This window comes from Oncorhynchus clarkii, chromosome 7 (genome assembly GCF_045791955.1).
Source record: "Oncorhynchus clarkii lewisi isolate Uvic-CL-2024 chromosome 7, UVic_Ocla_1.0, whole genome shotgun sequence".
NCBI lineage: Eukaryota > Metazoa > Chordata > Actinopteri > Salmoniformes > Salmonidae > Oncorhynchus > Oncorhynchus clarkii.
The window spans coordinates 68,997,219-69,020,648 of NC_092153.1; the positions used below are offsets into that span (position 1 = coordinate 68,997,219).

Genomic DNA, 23,430 nt, shown 5'->3' on the forward strand with positions numbered 1-23,430 from the left:
TGATTTCCATTGATAATTTTTGTGTGATTTTGTTGTCAGCACATTCAACTAGGTAAAGAAAAAAGTATTTAAGAATATTTTATTCATTCAGATCTAGTATGTGTTATTTTAGCGTTCCCTTTATTTTTTTGAGCAGTGTATATATAATAAATTAAGAACTTTCTTCAGAAACTCGTCAGTCTATTCTTGTTTTGAGAAATTAAGGCTATTCCATGCGAGAAATTGCCATCTGGTACAACGCCGTGTACTACTCCCTTCACATTACAGTGCAAACTGTCTCTAACCAGAAAAGAAAGAGTGGGAGGCCCCGGTGCACAACTAAGCAAGAGAACAAGTACATTAGAGGGTGTCTGTTTCTCAAACTAGACCTCACAAGTCCTCAACTGGCAGCATCATTAAATAGTATCCGCAAAACACCAGTCTCAACGTCAACAGTGAAGAGGCAACTCTGGGATGCTGGCCTGGAGTAGTTCCCTCTATTATAATAATAAGTCATGTATAGGCTTACGGTGTATTTTTTTGGACCAATGAAATGGGTGGAGCAGAAAGTGCTGTTAGGTAGATTAAATTAGTTAGGATTTTCTTTTTACCTTGTTTTTTCAACCCCATCCAGTTTGTGGCGGCAATCCACTTTTTGGGGTTGTTGTCCGAAGAAGATTTCTTGAACACGCTCTTTGACGTCATCGTGGCAATGTTGTTCCATCCGGAGAAATGAACTGGCATCATCAGCACAATCCTCTCAGCGCCTATGTAAGTTGAAGCCTGTAAATGCACAATATATCATATAGTTTGCTTTACGAACTATAGTGTCATTGTGGTGTGAAGAACGTCTATGTTTGTAGTATATTTCCTAAAGAGGTATTGTTTATGAACTTGTGTTCAACCTGATGCTAGCTCGATGTGGTAGCTAGCTAATGTTAGCTGGCTAACGTTACCCCCAACCAACCTGTTCTATCTCGCTAGCATTAGCTAAGCCAGATAGCCTGTAGCTTGTTAGTGTTGCTGTCTGGGTGCAAGGAATTTACGATTACTTTACTGTCTGGGCATGGGATAGCTAGCTAGCTACACGGCTTGCTTGGGTGTGTCATACAGCATTCAAATGTCCATTATCACATTTCCAGTGAACATGTGTTACCTACATTGTCATTAAACTAACGAGTTCTCTATTAATCGTGGCTAAGTAATTAGCTAGCTAAGTAATGTTGAAGTTATTATGTGTAGTGTGAGGGTCTGCCAGGTAGGGAGTAACACGAAAGCCACTCAGCCGGTGGCGCATCGTCGGGATGTGCTGCGGTGTAAATCCACTGTCAAAAACTACAGCGTACACACACCAGGTGGGTCAATGTTTTCAGCATGTCTGTGAGATCATTAGCCATACACAACATGCAACAGACAAAAATGAGTTGTGCATTTTTTCATGGTATTTGTCAATTGTCGGGTTGTCATTTTTTATTTGTCCTGTACGCAGTAGTGCTAGTGGATGTAACATTGGCGATTCAAATCCACACATGCTAACTAACCAGCCAGCTAACGTAAACTCACCCCATTCCGTACAAATGTGCGCAACCGCAACATTCAAACGAGGCTACAAAGAAAACCAATGGGGGTGTGAACTAGGTTTCTATTCAAGCGTTGATCGAAATGGTAATGGCTCTATAGTATTGGAGAAAAGTTTAAAAAACGGATGTGTCATGTCCTAACGTTCAGCACTCATAAAGCAACTATTTCTGTCTTACAATCTCTCTCCACCAGGTGTAGCACTACTCTCATCCTTTAAAAACAAGAAATGGACAGTAAGGGGATACCTAGTCATTTTTTTTCATCATTGCATGCAATCATCGTTCTCAAAGCCGCTGTTTATTTCTAAGATCACTTTAGCACCGCCCTAAACCTGATTCAAATTCGACAAACCTTCAAATAGGTATGTAATGACACATTATATAAACTCTTTATAGTGTTTTATTTACATTTTAGAGGCGATAAGTTGGACAGATCGAGTGAAAAAAAGCAATTTTCCCCCACATCTCTCCGTCTCACTATCACGCGTTAGTTTCGCTTCCCCATCCGCCATTTTTAAAAAGGCCTGACGGGGCTCATTGCCTGCTTGAATTATGCCGAAACGGGCAGTGTTTAGGTCATGTAATTGATTCTGTTGGAAAGGGGAGAAATTGTACTTTACAATGGTATTGACATTACAGTTGATCTGGAAGTATTACGTTTTGGGGGCGCTAAGATAAGGGCAATTATGCGGACCAAGGCGATATACGAGTTTACGTGAGTTTACGTTAGCGCGCTCATTCTGATATTGATGGTGGTTTTGTTTGGCCACTGACTACTGATAGCTGCACAACTTATTTTCAATGCTTGCCAAAAGATACCGAGCTTACCTTTACGCTGAGTTACACTGGGTTCAGAACGCAATCGTGGTTACTTTAAGACACCATGGAGCCGGCGCGAGATATGGGTCTGAAAACATACCTCAATGCATGGATGGGATATGCCACTACTCCAAATATTACCTTTATCCACCCTGCTCCATCAAAAATATTGAAGTACTGCTTGTTTTCCCAGAAAGCTAGCATGATGACAAAAATACCAGTTATCAGAAGCCACAGCAGCCATTATGGAATGGCATGTCTGCATTGAACAATAAAAGAGATCAAATCAAATGAAAGTTTTATTGGTCGCATACACAGTTTTGTTTATGTTATTGCAGGTGCAGCAAAATACTTGTTTCTAGATCCAACAGTGCAGTAATACCTAGCAATAATAAAATAAACTATACACATATAATCCAGAAATATCAGAAGGAGCAATGTCAGATCCCGGAAAATATAGGTGTGTGCCTTTCCAAATCATGTCCAATCAATTGAATTTACCACAGGTGGACCCCAATAGAAACATCAAGGATGATCAATGGAAACAGGATGCACCTGAGCTCAATTTCGGGTCTCATAACAAAGGGTCTGAATGTAAATAAGGTATTTCTGTTTTGTATTTTGTAAAACATTTGCAAAAAATGTCTAAATCTGTTTTTGCTTTGTCATTATGGGGTATTGTGTGTAGATTGAGAATTTATAAACTAACAAAATGTGGAAAAAGTCAAGGGGCCTAATACTTTCCGAAGGCACTGTACATTTTAAAGTTGGTTAAAGAGTATCTAAACATTTATTGTCCAGTGTTCAATGACTATGTATATAGAGCAGCAGTCTCTATGGTACTGAGCGGAGGCCGGTTAGTGGTGACTGTTTAACAGTCTGATGGCCTGGAGATGAAAGCTGTTTCTCAGTCTCTCGGTCCCAGCTTGGATGCACCTGTACTGTCTCCGCCTTCTAGTCTCATCGTTGTTGGTAATCAGGCCTACCACTGTTGTCGTCATCAAACGTGATAATTTGAGTTGGAGACGTGCATGGCCATACAGTCATGGAGGGAGTACAGGAGCGGGCTGAGCACACCCCTGTGGGCCCCTGTGTTGAGGGTCAGCGTGGGGGAGGTCTTGTTGCCTACCTTCGCCATTTGGGGTTGGGAGTTCAGGATCCAGTTGCACGGGGAGGGGTTCATACCCGAGGCCCTGAGCTTAGTGACGAGCTTGGAGGACACTAGGGTGTTGAAGGCTGAGCTGTAGTCGATGAATAACATTCTTATTTTTTTTTAAATTTATTTTTAAATTTTACCCCTTTTTCTCCCCAATTTCGTGGTATCCAATTGTTGTAGTAGCTACTATCTTGTCTCATTGCTACAACTCCCGTACGGGCTTGGGATAGACGAAGGCTGAATGTCATGCGTCCTCCGATACACAACCCAACCAGCCGTACTGCTTCTTAACACAGCGCACATCCAACCCGGAAGCCAGCCACACCAATGTGTCGGTAATCTGCATTTTTGGACACCGATCATGGCCGATTATATTGCACTCCACGAGGAGACTGCGAAGCAGGCTGACTACCTGTTATGCGAGTGCAGCAAGGAGCCAAGGTAAGGTGCTAGCAAGCATTTCAACTCGGTTTCAACTCGCCCAACATGCCTACAAAGTATCTAAGTTACCTGTAAACTTGGTCCAAACATTTCAAACAACTTTCCTAATCCAACCTTAGGTATCCTAAAACGTAAATAATCAATAAAAAATTTAAGACGGGATAAACTGTGCTCAATACCGGACGAAAACAAAGTGAAGCACGTTCCAGGCCCGCGCGCACCAAAAGACTTGAGTCCCTCTGAGTGACACATGGAAATAACAGGGCTACTTCTTCATTTCTCAAAAGAAAAACCATCAACCAATTTATAAAGACTGTTGATATCTAGTGGAAGCCATAGGAACCGCAAGCAAATTCCTATTAAAAAGAGCTTCCCATAGAAAACTAATAGAAAACACATTGACCTCAACAACAACAAAATTCCCTGGATGGATTGTGCCCGGGGTTTCACCTGCCAAATCAGTTCTGTTATACTCAGACCTTATTCAAACAGTTTTAGAAACTTCAGTGTTTTCTATCCAAATCTACTAATAATATGCAAATCCTAGCTTCTGGGCTTGAGTATCAGGCAGTTTACTTTGAGCACGCTTTTCATCCAGATGTCAAAATACTGCCCCCTAGCCTTAAGTTTTTTTAACTACACATGGTTGAGGAAATTCCGAGTTTATCTAGCTTGTCCTGCGTTGCATACAATCGATGCGGTGCCTGTTAATTTATAATTGAATCGTAGCCTACTTCGCCAAACGGGTGATTTAAGAAGCGCATTCGTGAAAAAAGCACCATCTTTGCACCAATGTGTACCTAACCATAAACATCAACGCCTTTCTTAAAATCAATACACAAGTATATATTTTTAAACCTGCGTATTTAGTTAATATTGCCTGCTAACATGAATTTCTTTCAGTTAGGAAAATTGTGTCAATTCTCTTCGGTGCTATGCAACAGAGTCGGTATATGCAGCAGTTTGGGCCGCCTGGCTCATTGCAAACTGTGTGAAGACCATTTATTCCTAACAAAGACAGCCAACTTCGCCAAACTGGGGATGATTTTACAAAGCGCATTTACGAAAAAAGCACAATCGTTGCACGAATATACATAACCATGAACATCAATACCTTTATTAAAATCAATACACAGAAGTATATTTTATTAAACCTGCAATATTTAGTTAAATCCAGGTTAGCAGGCCATATAAAACTAGGGGAAATTGTGTCACTTCTCTTGCGTTCATTGCACACAGAGTCAGGGTATATGCAGCAGTTTGGGCCTCCTGGATCGTTGCGAACTAATTTGTCAGAATTTTACATAATTATGACAAAACATTGAAGGTTGTGCAATGTAACAGGCCAATTTAGACTTATGGATGCCACCCATTAGATAAAATACGGTACGGTTCCTTATTTCACAGAAAGAATAAACGTTTTGTTTTCGAAATGATCGTTTCCGGATTTGACCATATTTTTGGTCCATGTAGGTCCCCCACATGGACCTAAGGCTCGTATTTCTGTGTGATATTATGTTATAATTAAGTATATGATTTGATTGAGCAGTCTGACTGAGCGATGGTAGGCAGCAGCAGGCTCGTAAGCATTCATTCAAACAGCACTTGTGCGTTTGCTAGCAGCTCTTCGCTGTGGTTCAAGCATTGAGCTTTTTATGACTTCAAGCCTATCAACTCTCGAGCTAGTTAGCGGGGTGCGCGCTAATAGCATTTCAATCGGTGACGTCACTCGCTCTGAGACCTTTGAAGTAGTTGTTCCACTTGTTCTGCAAGGGCCGCGGCTTTTGTGGAGCGATGGGTAACGATGCTTCAAGAGTAGCTGTTGTCGATATGTTCCTGGTTCGAGCCCAGGTATGGGCGAGGATAGGGACGGAAGCTATATTGTTACACTGGCAATACTAAAGTGCCTATAAGAACATCCAATAGTCAAAGGTGTATGAAATACAAATGGTATAGAGAGAAATAGTCCTATAATAACTACAAGCTGAAACTTATTACCTGGGAATATTGAAGACTCATGTTAAAAGGAACCACCATCTTTCATATGTTCTCATGTTCTGAGCAAGGAACTTAAACGCTAGCTTTTTTACATGGCACATATTGGATTTTTACTTTCTTCTCCAACACTCAGTATTGTTGTAATTGTCATTATTACAAATACAAAAAAAAAAAATTGTCAGATTTTAATCGGTATCGCCTTTTTTTTGGTCCTCCAATCTGTATCGGCGTTGAAAAATCATAATTGGTTGACCTCTAATTCTTACATTGACATTTCTCTTTTCCAGATGGGATAAGTCAGTGTGCAGTGCAATGGTGATTGCATCATCTGTAGATATGTGAATTGTAGCGGGGTCTAGGGTGTTTGTTTCATGTAGGTGATATGGTCCTCTCAAAGCACTTCATGATGATTGGCTGACACTGCCATTCCAAAATGGCTGCTGTGGCTACTTCTAGAAAAGGGCAGTTTTCTGCTGCTGTGGCTACTGCTAGCTAACAAAAAGGGCAGTTTTCTGGGAAAATGAGCAGTATTTAGATCTTCTCTATGGAGCAGTGTGGATAAAGGCACAGTGGCATATCCCATTCCTGCATTGAGGTACGATTTCCGACCCATATCTTGCGTCGGCTCTTCTGTCTTTAATCCCTAGTTTAAAAGCGACTGTTTCCTGGAAGCTGTGCAGCTCCATATCCCCTACATTTTCCCCCACATGGGCCAGCCCCCTAGCAATTTGAGTTCAATCAATGAGGTTCAGCCCCTTGCCATTTGAGTAACATCTAATAAGAGGCACATCATGCACACACAGCAGAGCAAGAGAGGGCAATGACATGGTGCACACATTTGCACATATGTGATGTAGTACGCAATTTTCAGGGAACCACTTTTGGCTCGTGAGCACTACTTTCAAAACTACTGGCTAAAAAGCATAGGCTACAAAAGTACCGTCCTCACAAGCCAGAATGTTGAATCAAATTCCATTTGAACTTACTGTACCCGTTGTCTGTGCGGTATTAAACCAACTTTCCCAAACACTGGTACTACTGAGATTTGGCACATGCGCAAAACCATGTAAACACCTGGTATGCATGCATTGCGTGCATGTACTTCCGTCTTGTATTGCGCACTTTTCCTCAGGAAAAGAGCAACATAGAGACCTCATTTTGAAGTCCGTTTAATAATATTTCCTGTGGATATTTTGTGTCAAATTTCAACCCACAAGGACAATCGGGTAGTGTGAATGAATGAAATTATATTTTTGTCAAATCGCTAATTGGCAACCCTTCCCTTACGGGATTAATTGACACACATTACAAATGAGTAAGTTCAAATATAATTATATAAAAAAATTTGCAACATACCGAATGTATAGGTTTTCGTCAATACAAATGTCTGTGACTCTGTCTAGAGGTAGACCGAATAATCGGAATGGCCGATTTTAATTAGGGCCGATTTCAAGTTTTCATAACAATTGGCATTTTTGGACACCGATTATAGCCGATTACATTGCACTCCACAAGGAGACTGCGTGGCAGGCTGACTACCTTTTACACGGGTGCAGCAAGAGCCAAGGTAAGTTGCTAGCTAGCATTAAACTTATCTTCTAAAAAAAACAATCTTAACATAATCACTAGTTAACTACACATGGTTGAGGAAGTTACTAGTTTATCTAGCTTGTCCTGCGTTGCATATAATCGATGCGGTACCCGTTAATTTATCATCAAATCACAGCCTACTTCGGCAAACGGGTGATGATTTAACAAGCGCATTCACGAAAAAAGCACTGTCGTTGCACCAATGTGTACCTAACCATAAACATCAACGCCTTTTTTAAAATCAATACACAAGTATATATTTTTAAACCTCCATATTTAGTTAATATTGCCTGCTAACATTTAATTTCTTTCAGTTAGGGAAATTGTGTCTTGTGCTGTGCAAGCAAAGTCAGGGTATATGCAGCAGTTTGGGCTGCCTGGCTCCTAGCGAACTGTGTGAAGACCATTTCATCCTAACAAAGACCGTAATTCATTTGCCGGAATTGTACATAATTATGACATAACGTTGAAGGTTGTGCAATGTAACAGCAATATTTAGACTTAGGGATGCCACCCGTTAGATAAAATATGGAACGGTTCTGTATTTCACTGAAAGAATAAACGTTTTGTTTTCAAAATGATAGTTTCTGGATTTGACCATATTAATGACCTAGGGCTCGTATTTTTGTGTGTTATATTATAATTAAGTCTATGATTTTATATTTGATAGAGCAGTCTGACTGAGCGGTGGTAGGCAGCAGCAGGCTCGTAAGCATTCATTCAAACAGCACTTTCCTGCATTTGCCAGCAGCTCTTTGATGTGCTTCAAGCATTGCGCTGTTTATGACTTCAAGCCTATCAACTCCCGAGATTAGGCTGGCAATACTATAGTGCCTATAAGAATATCCAACAGTCAAAGGTATATGAAATACTAATGGTATAGAGAGAGAGTCCTATAATAACTACAACCTAAAACTTCTTACCTGGGAATATTGAAGACTCATTTTAAAAGGAACCACCAGCTTTCATTTGTTCTCATGTTCTGAGCAAGGAACTTAAACGTTAGGTGTTTTTAAATGGCACATATTGCACTTTTACTTTCTTCTCCAACACTTTGTTTTTGCATTAAATAAACCAAATTGAACATGTTTCATTATTTATTTGAGACTAAATAGATTTTATTGATGTATTAAGTTAAAATAAGTGTCTATTCAGTATTGCTGTCATTATATATACATGTATGTCTGATTAACGTTTATCAGATTAATTGAGCTAACAGCTCTGTTTAGCTCGAAGTCAACTGCCTCCTATTGTAAAAACAAACGCACCCCACACATTCCATTTTGGAAAATCTATCAGTCACATCACTCTAACTAACGTTAGCTAGTTACACAACAATTCCTCCCCGGGCGCGGCAGCTCCCTGCATCTCCCGAAACCAGTGTATGTGTGTCTTTCACATGGGTTAAAAGCGGAAGTCACATTTCGTTTACCTTATGCGCAATTGACCAATAAAGTGATCTTGATTAGCTAAGAAATATCACGCTCCCAGACATACAGTGCCTTTAGAAAGTATTCACACACCTTGACTTATTCCACATTTTTGTTGTTGCAGCCTGATTTTTAAAAATGGATTCAATTTAGATTTTGTGTCACTGGCCTACACACAATACCCCATAATGTCAAAGTGGAATTGTTTTTCAAAATGTGTACACTTTAATTACAAATCAAAAGCTGAAATGTCTTAAATCAATAAGTATTGATTATGAATACTTTCTGAAGGCTCTGTAAGCTACTCAGAGGAGACAGTTGGCAATGGTTTGCCTGTCCCAGGGCATAGTTTGCACCTGTTTGGTCCTAGTTTTCATGACAGCTCACTGGATTAGCCAGAATGATATACAGTGCAATAGCTTATTGAATCTGGAGCGCATACTGTATTGAGTCTTGATAAACCACACATTAAATGAGCGAATCACATGTATTTGAGTTGAGTCTGAAAGTACAGTGTTGAACTGCGGTGAGTTTGTCAGAAGCATAAAGATCACATTTACCAGTCAGATCATCTAAAGTCAATGGACAAACTATGGTCTTAATGGTAAATGTTTATCTTTATACCCCTGGTGATTTTGGAAACCTGCCCTGACATTTCTCCACTCTTTCAATTGCAGCATGTGATATTCCTAAACATCACTGGATACCGTTGACAGAAGAGGAAAGGACATCCCACGTCTTTTATTTTGGAAAGAGCGGTTTTGAAAACTTCCCTGGAATATTTAGCCTTTTCTTATGCAGAGAAATCCTAATAGGCCTGCTGATGACTGGAATGTAAGGCATGTGTCCCAGTAGCTCGCCAAACAATTTGCTTTAGGAAAGAGTCAACTGGCTATTGCACTGCATATCATTTTGCCTATTTTTTGTCAAAAAATAGGGAATTTCTTTGCCTTATGGTAGATGAGGAAAGAAGGCAGCTCCTGAGTTAAAGTTTTTTGTTGATCCTAACATTGTTGAAAGTGGCATTAATGTTTCAGCCATGTTGACTTTCATCAGAATGAAGAATAGCTTATGGTAGATGAACAGTGGAAAAAATAGATCAGAAGATCAATGATCAGCAGGCTGACACAGCACATTGAAGGGAAATGGAAACACTTTTTAGGACATATAGCAATGCAACAAGTTGTATTCAATCCACTAACACTAAACAGGTGTAAAGCCTAGTGTTTCCCTTCCCCTTTAAAGCTGGAATCATTAATGGTGAAACTGCCATGTCCTTTTGGGATATTACAACAACAAAGAAGTTACTGCAAACAACAAACTCTGTTTTACCCTCTGACGACATTGCATACGCGATAGAACAGCAGAATATGTACTGTGTTGCCTCCATTATGTCCACAAAATAATAAGAGGTGCTGGGGCGGACAGGGGCGCTTTCCCCCCTATTGCGGATTCAATCTTTAAGATGATGTCATCTTGCTGGGCCTTGCTGTAGATGCCGTGTGAAAGTAAACTGTTACAGTGAATGGACACAAGTACAGATGTGGTAGATACATTTGCATGCGGCATCTTATCTATGTAGGCACAGGCAGTATAGACTGTAGACATACGCACACTGGTGTGACCTTGGAAGGCTCGAGGCGGCGGGGGAGAGTGATAAGCGAGTGTTGGCCAACCCTCTTAAGTCAGAAAATGTAGCGGACTAGAGAAGGAAGAGAGACTGGGTGTCATGGTGTGTAATGATGTGTAATAGTGTCATGGTGTGTGTGTGTGTCACTGTGAATGTTTGCTACTATTCTCATCTATGTACTTAGCTGTGGATGTGCATGTTGGACTGCATCTGTGGTGGTAGGTAGTCTGATATTATAGCATTAGGCCTTGTGTTCCATTAGCCTTTCTGCTTGTGGCACAGGTGTTCCATTAGCCTTTCTGCTTGTGGCACAGGTGTTTTATCTATAGTGTTTTTGGATATGTTGGATGTGCCTGCTTGTTGACAGTGACACACAATATCTGTGCTGAGTCACTCCTATGTTTGTCTGCTTAATAATGTATGAACAACACCGTTGGACTCACTTATCACTCTGTATTACCTTCAGGACACAATGGAACATACACGTCTCTGTGTGTGTGCCACATGAATGTTACTGTGTGTGGAATATGCATGTCGCTGTGTATCTGCTCAACTGTTGGCCACAGCGTCCCCTCATTGAAATCGGGCCTGCACATAGCTTATAGATGGCCTTACCTTTCAGTCTGGATTGCAATAAGTCGAACATGGGGTGAAATGAGGAGGAGGGGAATGGGCAAGCACATTAGGGGACTTTCAGTGACAGACGAGGAGGATGCTGATATGACCGTTGTTGACACTTTGTTTTAGGTCAGTTGTTAGTTAGAGCAAGGGTTTGAATAGTTTCTCTCTGTGGGTGAGATTAGCCATAGTGGTACACCAGTGTTGGGTTAATGTTACAGGGTTAGTGTTATAGTTATGAGGAAGGGACTTTCTCAAATGAAGCAATCTCTCTTATCCATTTGGGATACTTTCCCTCCATGCTAGTAGTGTTTTCTCTATGCTGTTCCTGCATAGCACAACCTCCTAATGTGAAGGAAATACAGGTGATGTATCATCATTTCAGAGTGAGTAGGGGCGGTAGGGGGGCTTGTGTGGGTAGGGGGTTGTCAGTGGTGCCAGTAAACTGGTGGTGACTGAATTTTTCACCTTTCTTAGTTTTGTGCTGATTAGGCAAATGCTGCCACAGGCCAGTAATTGGTGGGGTTGAGAGGCACTGACAGGCACTGTGTGTGTGTGCCAAACAGCAGCCTAATTTCCTTTATAGTGCACTACTTTTGTAAGGAATAGGGTGTCATTTGGGATGCTACCAGTGACTCTAAGCAACAGGCTCTTAGCTCACTACATGAAAGACACTATTAGGTTATTGACATTGTCTGCTAGTCAGTGTCTCTCCAGCTTTGTGTCCCTCATTTACTTACATTATTTACTGTACCACTCATGATGCATCAATGTATCAGAGACCTCTACTGCTCTATTCTCTGAGTAATCTGGATGGAGTCATCACTGTTAGTTGTTCCACACATCTTCATGTCATAGTTTCACATTTTGAGTGTGCACTGGGCAGTGAAGATAAGGACTGCTCCTCCTTCTAGAATACATTTTTAGAAGTAACTGAATAGCCTCAGTGTGTGTTTGTGCACATACAGGTCTCTTTGATTCTGTGCAGTTTATACATGGCTGATTTGAGCGTGAGTCAGTGTGCTGCCATACCAGCATCATTTATTTGTATCTCTTCGTTTGTTCCAATTTGATAGTGATTTTCCTCTCATGTTGACCACCTCCTCCGCAGCAGCCAACCCTGAGCTGTGAGTCAGAAGAGAAGCTGGACGGATGGTAAGCTTTTTTTCTCGCTCCATTTCTCCTCTCTTTCTTGCCAACTGTTTCTCCTTTTCCCTCTTGCTTTCATCCTCCATATCTCTCTCCCTCCCTTTATGTCCATCTCTCTTTCAATCTTTCTATGCTGTTGATAAGTGAAAGATAGTCTTTATATAATGTGCTCTCCATGAACTCCGCTCTCAGACGCTGTAGATTAGCCATAGACAGCCCCGCTAACAACTCCATGTTTGATTCTGAGGCCAAAGCTCTCTACAGGGAGAACATGGTGCAACTCTGGGTGCCTCTGGCAGATAAGACCACCTGATAAAACTATATTAATTCATATTTTAGTGCTCACTCACCATCCTTTTCATATTATTTAGCTACAATAATTTTAAACTAATTTGAAATCCTAAAATAATATATGGTTTCTTTCACCCATTTGGTAAAGAAATTGTTTCTGAAATGCTGTGTCTTATATTAGACGACAATGTAAAAGGACGGTCTGAGTGTCACTTAGGCCTACTGTCTGAGTGAATAATTAAGGCAATGTTTGTTTGCCTCTGCCTGACCAGGGAACCACAAAGATTAGGCTAGTTAACCCAGTTCCTGTGACACACTTCCGTCCTCTAAAAGTGAATTTGCAATTTGATACGGTCACTGTGGCACTTTAGTGTATCTATGGAAACTGTACAATGAACCCCATTTCAGAAATGTATTATTATTATTTTTTTAAATAAAAAAATGTTTAGCATGACACCCATCATTGCTGTAGATTAGGCTTGTGCAGGTTGGGTTTAGACATATCAGACATTATTTGGCTTATATGGATTTCTATGAGAACATTTACTATTAATTGCCATTAAGAATATTTGGACATCAAAAAACAATTTGACTCAACTAATAACTCAAGTCTCAAAGCCGACCCTAGTACGACTGTCTGCTCCTTTGTGTAATCAGTTTTAATTCTGCTACTTTTTTTGTCCCGTCCACTCACTGCTGCATGTCATAATCCATTTTATTTTCCTTCTTGTGTTAGACGAGCATGACTTTGAGCCAATCCGCAGATGCATGCATGTGCACAGGGCCCAGTGCCATCCCCCCTGCTTCCCGGCTTTGAAGCTGCTTCTGAGAGGGGGTGTGGCGTCGGGACGTAGCTAGACCCTCGCACCCCCAGTGTTGGCACTGTGACCCTGTGGCTGAGCGTCAGCCTGGCGCCCCCTGATGGATCAGGCTAGCAGTGAGCAGAGTCCTGAGGAGCCGGAGGTGGGCCGAAGGGCATCTGAGTCAGAGCACGGCCTGTCCAAAATCACCCACAATGCACTGGAAAACATGGGCGCGCTGGGCCACGGCCTGAAGCAGCTCTTCCAGCCGCAGCGCCGCCGCTCGTCCGTCTCCCCGCACGACGCCACCACCTCCTTCTCTATGGGTGGGCCCGCCCCTGAGCCCCCGGACAGTGGGGGTACAGAGGTTGGGGACTCTCCCGCCCCCGGTCCGGACTCTGACCCCCACGCTACTTCCTCCGCTCCCCCTGCAGCTCTGAGCCGCGTTCTGCAGCAGATCAGAAGCGCGCCCCCAATGATAAAGCGAGGGACCAGCCTGCAGAGCCGCCGCAGCAAGACTGGGGGGACTGGGGACCCCCCCCAGAAAGGCAGCCCCCAGATCCACCGGAGGAGTACCCAGGAGGTGATGCTGCTGCAGGATGGCCGCCCGCGCTCCTCCTCCACTACGGACACGCTCACCAGCCCCACCCTGGCCGACATGCTGCTCACATCCGGGTACCACTCCACTGAGGAGCCTGACCAGGTGAGTTTAACCCCAACCCTGGCCGACATGCTGCTCACATCCGGGTACCACTCCACTGAGTAGACTGACTGTGTAAGATTAAACTAGGGGACCTACTCACTGGGACAGACAAGCCACTGCAAAGCTTTTTGTCCTACACTAGTTCAAAAGTTTGGGGTCACTAGAAGGCCAGCATCCCGGAGTAGCCTCTTCACTGTTGACGTTGAGACTGGTGTTTTGCGGGTACTATTTAATAAAGCTGCCAGTTGAGGACTTGTGAGGCATCTGTTTCTCTAACTAGACACTAATGTACTTGTCCTCTTGCTCAGTTATGCACCAGGGCTTCACACTCTTTCTATTCTGGTTAGAGACAGTTTGCGCTGTTCTGTGAAGGGAGTAGTACACAGTGTTGTACGAGATCTTCAGTTTCTTGGCAATTTCTCGCATGGAATAGCCTTCATTTCTCAGAACAAGAATTGACCATGTTTCAGAAGAAAGTTATTTGTTTCTGGCCATTTTGAGCCTGTAATTGAACCAACACATGCTGATGCTCCAGATATTCAACTAGTCTAAAGAAGGCCAGTTTTATTACTTTTTTAATCAGAACAACAGTTTTCAGCTGTGCTAATAACATCAATGCAAAAGGGTTTTCTAATGATCAATTAGAAACTTGGATTAGCTAACACAACGTGCCAATGGAACACAGGAGTGATGGTTGCTGATAATGGGCCTCTGTACGACTATGTGATATTCCATAAAAAAATCAGCCGTTTCCAGCTACAATAGTCATGCAGAATGTCTACATAGTATTTCTGATCAATTTGATATTTTAAATGGACATTTCTAAGTGACCCCGAACTTTTGAACGGTAGTGTAAATTTAAGAAGCTGCTACTACTAGAGAAACAAAAGATTCATGACTTCTTTTGCTGTTAGATTCAATTGGTCAGATTTCGGCCAACTGGTTTGCCGTCCTCTGGATGTTCTTTGATGGAGTGAAAGGAGCTGTCAGTGCTGATAGGTCAGAGAGAGAAATATTGTGTGTGTGTGTAGGTGACTATGTGCTCTAAGCTTTTCTATATTTAGCTGTGGCCTGTGGCTGCCTCTAAGTGTACTTCAGGTCAGCCAGAGAATGCTTGCCTTGCAGGCCAAAACGAGCTCAAACTTTACATCATTGACACTGTTCTATAGCCCCCAAGATCTAAAATGTTCCTCACATGAATTTCTCGCATCCATTGAAATGTGTAGTACACTGATTGAATACTGACTTGTAGCAGGTAAATGATCAAATCCTTTACATTGTTAAAATTGAGCGTTGAACTCCTAGACAACTAGTAAAGCTGGCGCTTCATTGTGTCTGAGGTATACCAATCAAGCACAGTGCATATCCCTGGCAGTTATCTCACAATGCTTGATGACACCACCAAGCCTTTTGAGAAGTACTGGTATGAATCTGACTGTTGGATGGATAAGGCTAAGCTGTCTGTTGCACCAACAGACAGTGATCACCCTGTGTGTACTGCAATGAACTGTCCTTACAAGAGCAGCTATTGGACTAGGGTCTAACTAGCATCGAGACATGGCTGTGGTTGAGGGACTCAGTCGACAGTCTGTCATTCTTAGAAAGAGCAACAACTGTCCTGTCCACTGCCTCTTTTACACAAGCTGTCTGAGCTGACAGTGATGGAAAGGGGGATGTACTCGCAACCCCACTGTGGTGGCCTACGTCTTTCCCAACTCCCAAGAACAGCACAGAATCCCTCTTTGCACAAAGTTAATTCTCTTCTGACCTCTAACACTGCCGTTCCAGAATCTGTTTATAGCAAATTGATTTGAGAACATAGTGCCTTCAGAAAGTATTCACACTCCTCTTACTTTTTCCACATTTTGTTACAGCCTGCATTTAAAAATGATTACATTTAAATGTGTCACTGATCTACACACAATACCCCATAATGTCAAAGTGGAATTTTGTTTGTATAACATTTTAGAAATTAATAAAAAATGTGAAGTTGAAATGTCTTGTCAACAAGTATTCAAACCCTTTATGCCAAGCCTAAATAAGTTTAGGAATACAAATGTGCTTAACAAGTCACATAAGTTGCATGGACTCATTCAGTGTTCAATAAAAGTGGTTAACATTAAAACAATAATAACAACCGCATCGGTGTACCCTATACATACAATTATCTTAATCGATTAGTGAATTTCAAGCACAGATTCAAACACCAGGTTTTTCAATGCCTCACTAAAAATGTCAATGAAGATGTGTTAAAAAAACAGATGCTGAATATCCCTTTGAGCATGGTGAAGTTATTAATTAGGCTTTGGGTGGTGTTACTACAAAAAATACAGTCCTTCCTAACTCGGTTGCCGGAGAGGAAGGGAACTGCTCAGGGATTTCACCATGAGGCCAATTGTGATTTTAAAACAGAGTTTTTAATGGTTGTGATGTGAGAACTGAGGATGGATCAACAGCATTGTAGTTACTCCACAATACTAACCTAAATGACAGTGTGAAAAGGAAGCCCAAACAAGCATCCTGTTTGCAACAAAGCACTTAAGTAATATTGCAAAAGATGTGGCAAAGAAATTAACTTTTTGTCACGAGTACAAAGCGTTATGTTTGGGGCAAACACATCACTGAGTACCACTCGTCATATTTTCAAGCCTTGTGGTGGCTGCATCATGTTATTGGTATGCTTGTCATCGGTAAGAACTAGGGAGTTATTTAGGATACAAATAAATGGAATACAGCTATAAGCACAGGCAAAATTCTAGAAACCTTGTTCAGTCTGCTTTCCAACAGACACAGAAAACAGACACAATTCACCTTTCAGCAGGACAATAACCAAATCTACACTGGAGTTGCTTACCAAGACATTACATTTTCCTGAGTGGCCTAGTTACAGTTTTGACATAAATTATCTTAAATCTATAACAAGACTTTAAAATGGCTGTCTAGCAACAATCAATTTGAGAGCTTAAATAATTTAAAAAATCATAATTGGCAAATATTGTACAATCCAGGTGTGTAAAAGCTCTTAGATTTACCCAGCTCTTAAAGACTCTCGGCTGTAATCTCCGCCAAAGGTGTTTCTACAAAAAAATAATTAATTATGTTTTCACATTGTAATAATGGGATATTGTGTGTAGACAGGTGAGAATTTTTAATTAATTTAATACATGTTGAATGTAGGCTGTAACACAACAAAATGTGGAATAAGTTGTCGGGTGTGAATACTTTAAGGCACTAACATTTTATTTTTCTGGTTGAGCCTTAAACTTATGTATGAGGTGGCACACACAGTCTTTATGGCATCCCTGTCTGATGGATTACTGCTCAGATTATACACATGGATTCCTCTGCGTTAATATATGAAAGGTATGGCCCAGCTGTTTTACACATTGTAGGAAACCAGTCTGAGTATAATGGTAGGTAACAGGTAACCTTATGATTATAGGGTGTTGGTATTGGTTGGTTTATTATGTTAGTGCTATAGTTTCATATACATAAAGGTCTGATGTAGGATGAAGACAAGTTTCTTCACCACATCAAATAGTGACCATAGCAACTGGCGGAAGCTTGTGGTAACTGTTTTGCAGCCGAATGATCATGATAGTTTATGAAATGATGAAACTCAATATTGCCCCTGTTGATATAATAGGCCTTCCCCTTCCAGTTCAATTTAGTTATTTTTACACTCTCCCTCAATCTCACACGTCAGTCTCTGATCTCTGATTTCCATCTTCCCTTTATCTTCTCTTCCTCATTACACTCTCCCTTTCCTTGGTCAGCTGGATCGTCTGGACGGCTCTGGCCCGGCCATATCGCCCAACGCTATTTCCTATGGAGCCGACAGCTACGGGCTGGACTCGGTGGACAGCACCCCAGACCCCCAGCGCACAAAACAAGCCATTGCCCAGCTGCAGCAGAAGATACTCAAGCTCACAGAGCAAATCAAAATCGAGCAGAGGGCCAGAGACGACAATGTGGCAGAGTACCTGAAGCTAGCTAACAACGCAGACAAGCAGCAGAGTGCCCGCATTAAACAGGTGTTTGAGAAGAAGAACCAGAAATCAGCCCAGACCATCCAGCAGCTGCAGAGGAAGTTGGAGCGCTATCAGCGCAAGCTGAAAGAGGTGGAGCACAACGGGATCCCCCGTCAGCCCAAAGACGTGCTCCGAGACATGCACCAAGGCCTCAAGGACGTGGGCGCAAAGGTCAGGGCTGTTATGAACATTTTTAATCACATTATCACTTTCCCTGTGAGCTGTTTTGTTAGTCATCCCATGTATTTTTCACCACTGTCATACTAATTCCTGCCAGTGTAGTGCGCCACTGCATCTGCTAATGTGAGTAGTACCACCACAAATGTACAATTTGTCTGGTCTTAGCCACCTGTCCTTGACTTCTTTGCAGAGTGGTTAGCAGTACACAGCTTCTAACAGAGTCCTATAGAACACAAGTAGAATACGTATCTCTCAGACCTGGGTTCAAAATTACTATTTGAAATCATTTATAATACTTTAGCTGGGCTTGATTGGCACAATGGAACCAATAGAATAGTTGCAAAACATCATACCTGGCCTATCTGGCACTCCAGGCAGACTAAAGAAATCGCTAAAAATATTTGAACCCAGATATAGTATATCTACAGTGCCTTGCGAAAGTATTCGGCCCCCTTGAACTTTGCGACCTTTTGCCACATTTCAGGCTTCAAACATAAAGATATAAAACTGTATTTTTTTGTGAAGAATCAACAACAAGTGGGACACAATCATGAAGTGGAATGACATTTATTGGATATTTCAAACTTTTTTAACAAATCAAAAACTGAAAAATTGGGTGTGCAAAATTATTCAGCCCCTTTACTTTCAGTGCAGCAAACTCTCTCCAGAAGTTCAGTGAGGATCTCTGAATGATCCAATGTTGACCTAAATGACTAATGATGATAAATACAATCCACCTGTGTGTAATCAAGTCTCTGTATAAATGCACCTGCACTGTGATAGTCTCAGAGGTCCGTTAAAAGCATCATGAAGAACAAGGAACACACCAGGCAGGTCCGAGATACTGTTGTGAAGAAGTTTAAAGCCGGATTTGGATACAAAAAGATTTCCCAAGCTTTAAACATCCCAAGGAGCACTGTGCAAGCGATAATATTGAAATGGAAGGAGTATCAGACCACTGCAAATCTACCAAGACCTGGCCGTCCCTCTAAACTTTCAGCTCATACAAGGAGAAGACCGATCAGAGATGCAGCCAAGAGGCCCATCATCACTCTGGATGAACTGCAGAGATCTACAGCTGAGGTGGGAGACTCTGTCCATAGGACAACAATCAGTCATATATTGCACAAATCTGGCCTTTATGGAAGAGTGGCAAGAAGAAAGCCATTTCTTAAAGATATCCATAAAAAGTGTTGTTTAAAGTTTGCCACAAGCCACCTGGGAGACACACCAAACATGTGGAAGAAGGTGCTCTGGTCAGATGAAACCAAAATTGAACTTTTTGGCAACAATGCAAAATGTTATGTTTGGCGTAAAAGCAACACAGCTCATCACCTTGAACACACCATCCCCACTGTCAAACATGGTGGTGGCAGCATCATGGTTTGGGCCTGCTTTTCTTCAGCAGGGACAGGGAAGATGGTTAAAATTGATGGGAAGATGGATGGAGCCAAATACAGGACCATTCTGGAAGAAAACCTGATGGAGTCTGCAAAAGACCTGAGACTGGGACGGAGATGTGTCTTCCAACAAGACAATGATCCAAAACATAAAGCAAAATCTACAATGGAATGGTTCAAAAATAAACATATCCAGGTGTTAGAATGGCCAAGTCAAAGTCCAGACCTGAATCCAATCGAGAATCTGTGGAAAGAACTGAAAACTGCTGTTCACAAATGCTCTCCATCCAACCTCACTGAGCTCGAGCTGTTTTGCAAGTAGGAATGGGAAAAAATTTCAGTCTCTCGATGTGCAAAACTGATAGAGACATACCCCAAGCGACTTACAGCTGTAATCGCAGCAAAAGGTGGCGCTACAAAGTATTAACTTAAGGGGGCTGAATAATTTTGCACGCCCAATTTTTCAGTTTTTGATTTGTTAAAAAGTTTGAAATATCCAATAAATGTCGTTCCACTTCATGATTGTGTCCCACTTGTTGTTGATTCTTCACAAAAAAATAAAGTTTTATATCTTTATGTTTGAAGCCTGAAATGTGGCAAAAGGTCGCAAAGTTCAAGGGGGCCGAATACTTTCGCAAGGCACTGTATGTCCCTGTCCATTAAGTAAGGGATAAACACAGACATTCTGTAGATTATCTTGGAAATAATGGATGACTTTGCAGAGTACATTTTTCCAATGTAATGTACATAACAGAGGCGTTTATCCCGCTTATACCACAGTTTCCAAAGAAAACAATACTAAAGCACACATTTACCGGTAGGAATACCTTTTTTTGTTTATTTACTTATCTTTTAAATGCTAGGGACTCAACCCAGTTGTTAATTCTATGTGGTCTGTTGCCATGCTCGCTGGCTAACACAGGCATGACCTCTGCAGCCAGAATAACAAGAAAGTAGCTGCATTTGCATTTATTTAAGCTGTTTTCTATCAACATCCATTAAGATAACGATGAGCTGATGGTGCTAGATTTTGCCTGGCATAGCTAGAAATGTTAATTACGAGGAGATTGCATATATTCAAATAAAAAAATACCGGATGCTGAAAACAGATGGTAAAACTAGAAACGTGGGAGGATTTGACAGCATAGCGCCACTTGCGTAAGGACTAGAGAAATTCATCATTGCAAGGTGTCCTGATTTTATATTTTCAAACGGACCTGTTATCTGGTTTTAATGTCCATTCTAGAGCCCTTCTAGCCAATCACGAACAAGTATTCAACAATGCTGTGGTCAAAATCTCCTTTAATTCACACTTTAGTCCCACCCCAGTTAGTATCTATCTGTCCTTCCTTACAGGTGACCGGTGGCCTCTCCAGCTTCTCCCACGCCACTCACTCTGCAGCTGGGGCCGTGGTGTCCAAGCCCCGAGAGATTGCCTCCCTCATCCGCAACAAGTTTGGCAGCGCTGACAACATTTCGTCCCTGAGGGACTCCCTCGACGAACCCCAGGAGGATGGTCACGGTCTCGGGGGGGCTTCCAGCCCAAAGTACGGCAGTGAGGATGACTGCTCTAGCGCCAGCTCCGGCTCGGCAGGGGTCAACAGCGTCCCCGGGGGCCCACCCAGCTCTAAGGGTCTTAACACCCTGGACCCCGGCCAGTCATTGGGCTTGGACACGCTGCTCCACGAGGTTCAGGAGCTCCGGGACAACCAGGGTCGGCTGGATGAGTCGTTCAACAGCCTGAAGAGTCACTACCAGAGAGACTACACCATGATCATACAGGCCCTGCAGGAGGAGAGATACAGGTAACCAGTCACTGCCACACACAACCTCGCAGGTATTACATACACTTTACTGAGTCCTCATTTACAAAGGACACGGACTGTCACTAATACTTATGTGATAACCTAAAATCTGCATGTATTTACCACCCCTCCCTAGGCTCAAATCGCTCATAATTGCAAATCTGTCTTGTTATTAAACACTTTTTACGTTCAAAAGAATGTGTTATTCTCACTCAGCAACAGAAAACATCTCCTCCACCTTTATGAAAGGAAGCGTGTGTGATCGGTACCTGACCTCTGTGTGTCTCTAGGTGTGAGCGTCTGGAGGAGCAGCTCAACGACTTAACAGAGCTCCACCAAAATGAGATCCTCAACCTGAAGCAGGAGCTGGCCAGCATGGAGGAGAAGATCGCCTATCAGTCCTACGAGAGAGCTAGAGACATTCAGGTAGGTTGTTTCTCCAGTACTTGAAAGAAGGATTATGGAATGATTATATTTGACTTTTAGCTCCAAAGGGCCTCAATACTGCGTCTCCAGTGAACCCAAAGCGTATTCTTAGTCTGGGACATTTTTTGTATTATTATCATGCTACATGGTACAGTAGTTGTCTAGTTGTTTGTGCTGAATTGTGAAAGTATTTCACACGGTGATCCATGGTCTTCTCAATGACCCCCCTCCCCCCCAGTATGTGGTACTGTAGTTATGTCTAGCCATGTTTGTGACGAAGTGTGTTGTTGACATTCCACACTGTGAACCATGGCTGTCTGATAACCCTGTCTCTCCCCTCCCCCTGTAGGAGGCGTTGGAGGCATGCCAGACGCGGATCTCCAAGATGGAGCTCCAGCAGCAGCAGCAGCAGGTGGTCCAGCTAGAAGGCCTGGAGAACGCCACGGCCCGCACCTTGCTGGGCAAGCTCATCAACGTGCTGCTAGCCGTCATGGCCGTGCTCCTGGTGTTCGTCTCCACTGTGGCCAACTGCGTGGTGCCCTTGATGAAGACGCGTAGCCGCACCTTCTCAACGCTGCTCCTTGTTGTCCTCCTCGCCTTCCTCTGGAGGAACTGGGAGGTCATCTCCCAGTACTTGGACCGCTTCCTGTTGTCCCCGAGTTGATCTGCAGGGGGGCCTCAATGAACGACAACAGAAGTGCAGGGCTCTCATAACGATCAGGGATGGCGACGCAGGGCCTGGCGGGACGAGAGGGGACTAACTAACCCATGCACTGCCTCTGATGCAACTTTAGTGGCGCCAGGCCAGCCCAGTGCGTGGGGCTTAGTGGAAAGGAGGAGGAGCCAGGATACCTTTCTCTCTCTCCAAGGAGTGAATTTGTTTACAGGTGGAAGATGTTTATTGCATTAGAATTGATTGTGGTATTGAATTTGTTTCTTGATATTGCTATCATTAATGCAGATGATTGAGGGCTTTCTCGTGGCTGGATTTGGATAATGAACAGCTGGCATTTTGCTGATCCACATGGCTAGTGTTGTCTTTCGCAGTCTAAAATCTCTCCCTTTTTCTTACTCCGATGTCTCTCTTCTCGTCTTTCTGGGAGGATTGATAGACTAACTACAGTACACTGTTGTGGACAAAATCTATCTGGATCAAGCAATTGATGGGTTCTTGAGCAGTGTGTTTTATATGGACAAGCTGAATGCAATGATGGGCCTGATTGGATAAGGACGCTGAGTCGGAATATGCTCAGCCCTGTTGGTCCTGCCCCCTGCAGAGATGATGAACATACTTGAAGAGCTGTAAAAATGCTCAGACTGTGCTTCCATACCGTTTCTATTAGTGACAATAAAATAGGACTTATTTTTTTAAATTAAAGATGGACTGGTCCTTGAGTCAAACCA

General features: G+C 42.4%; 1 protein-coding gene across 3 annotated transcripts; it reads left to right on the forward strand.

The window, feature by feature from the left end:
- The first annotated feature begins 689 nt into the window (after positions 1-689).
- LOC139413745 (transmembrane and coiled-coil domains protein 1-like) lies at positions 690-23,430 on the forward strand. 3 transcript variants are annotated; one of them, XM_071161469.1, is made up of 7 exons: positions 690-750; positions 12,318-12,396; positions 13,418-14,184; positions 17,961-18,386; positions 21,152-21,600; positions 21,891-22,026; positions 22,376-23,430. In XM_071161469.1, the coding sequence occupies exons 3-7, from the start codon at positions 13,603-13,605 to the stop codon at positions 22,688-22,690; spliced, it is 1,908 nt and encodes a 635-aa protein (XP_071017570.1). In that variant the 5' UTR covers positions 690-750; positions 12,318-12,396; positions 13,418-13,602; the 3' UTR covers positions 22,691-23,430. The 3 variants fall into 3 exon arrangements, with proteins under 3 accessions (XP_071017570.1, XP_071017572.1, XP_071017571.1); XM_071161471.1 differs by having other exon boundaries at positions 719-750; positions 12,353-12,396; XM_071161470.1 differs by lacking the exon at positions 690-750 and adding an exon at positions 12,191-12,251 and having other exon boundaries at positions 12,353-12,396.

What these genes read in the sequence shown, in the direction of transcription:
- LOC139413745 (XM_071161469.1), top strand. Translation starts at nt 13,603, where the DNA reads ATGGATCAGGCTAGCAGTGAGCAGAGTCCTGAGGAGCCGGAGGTGGGC. An exon ending in TCAAGGACGTGGGCGCAAAG is followed by an intron (nt 18,387 to 21,151) that starts GTCAGGGCTGTT and finishes CCTTCCTTACAG; the next exon opens with GTGACCGGTGGCCTCTCCAG. An exon ending in AGAGAGCTAGAGACATTCAG is followed by an intron (nt 22,027 to 22,375) that starts GTAGGTTGTTTC and finishes CTCCCCCTGTAG; the next exon opens with GAGGCGTTGGAGGCATGCCA.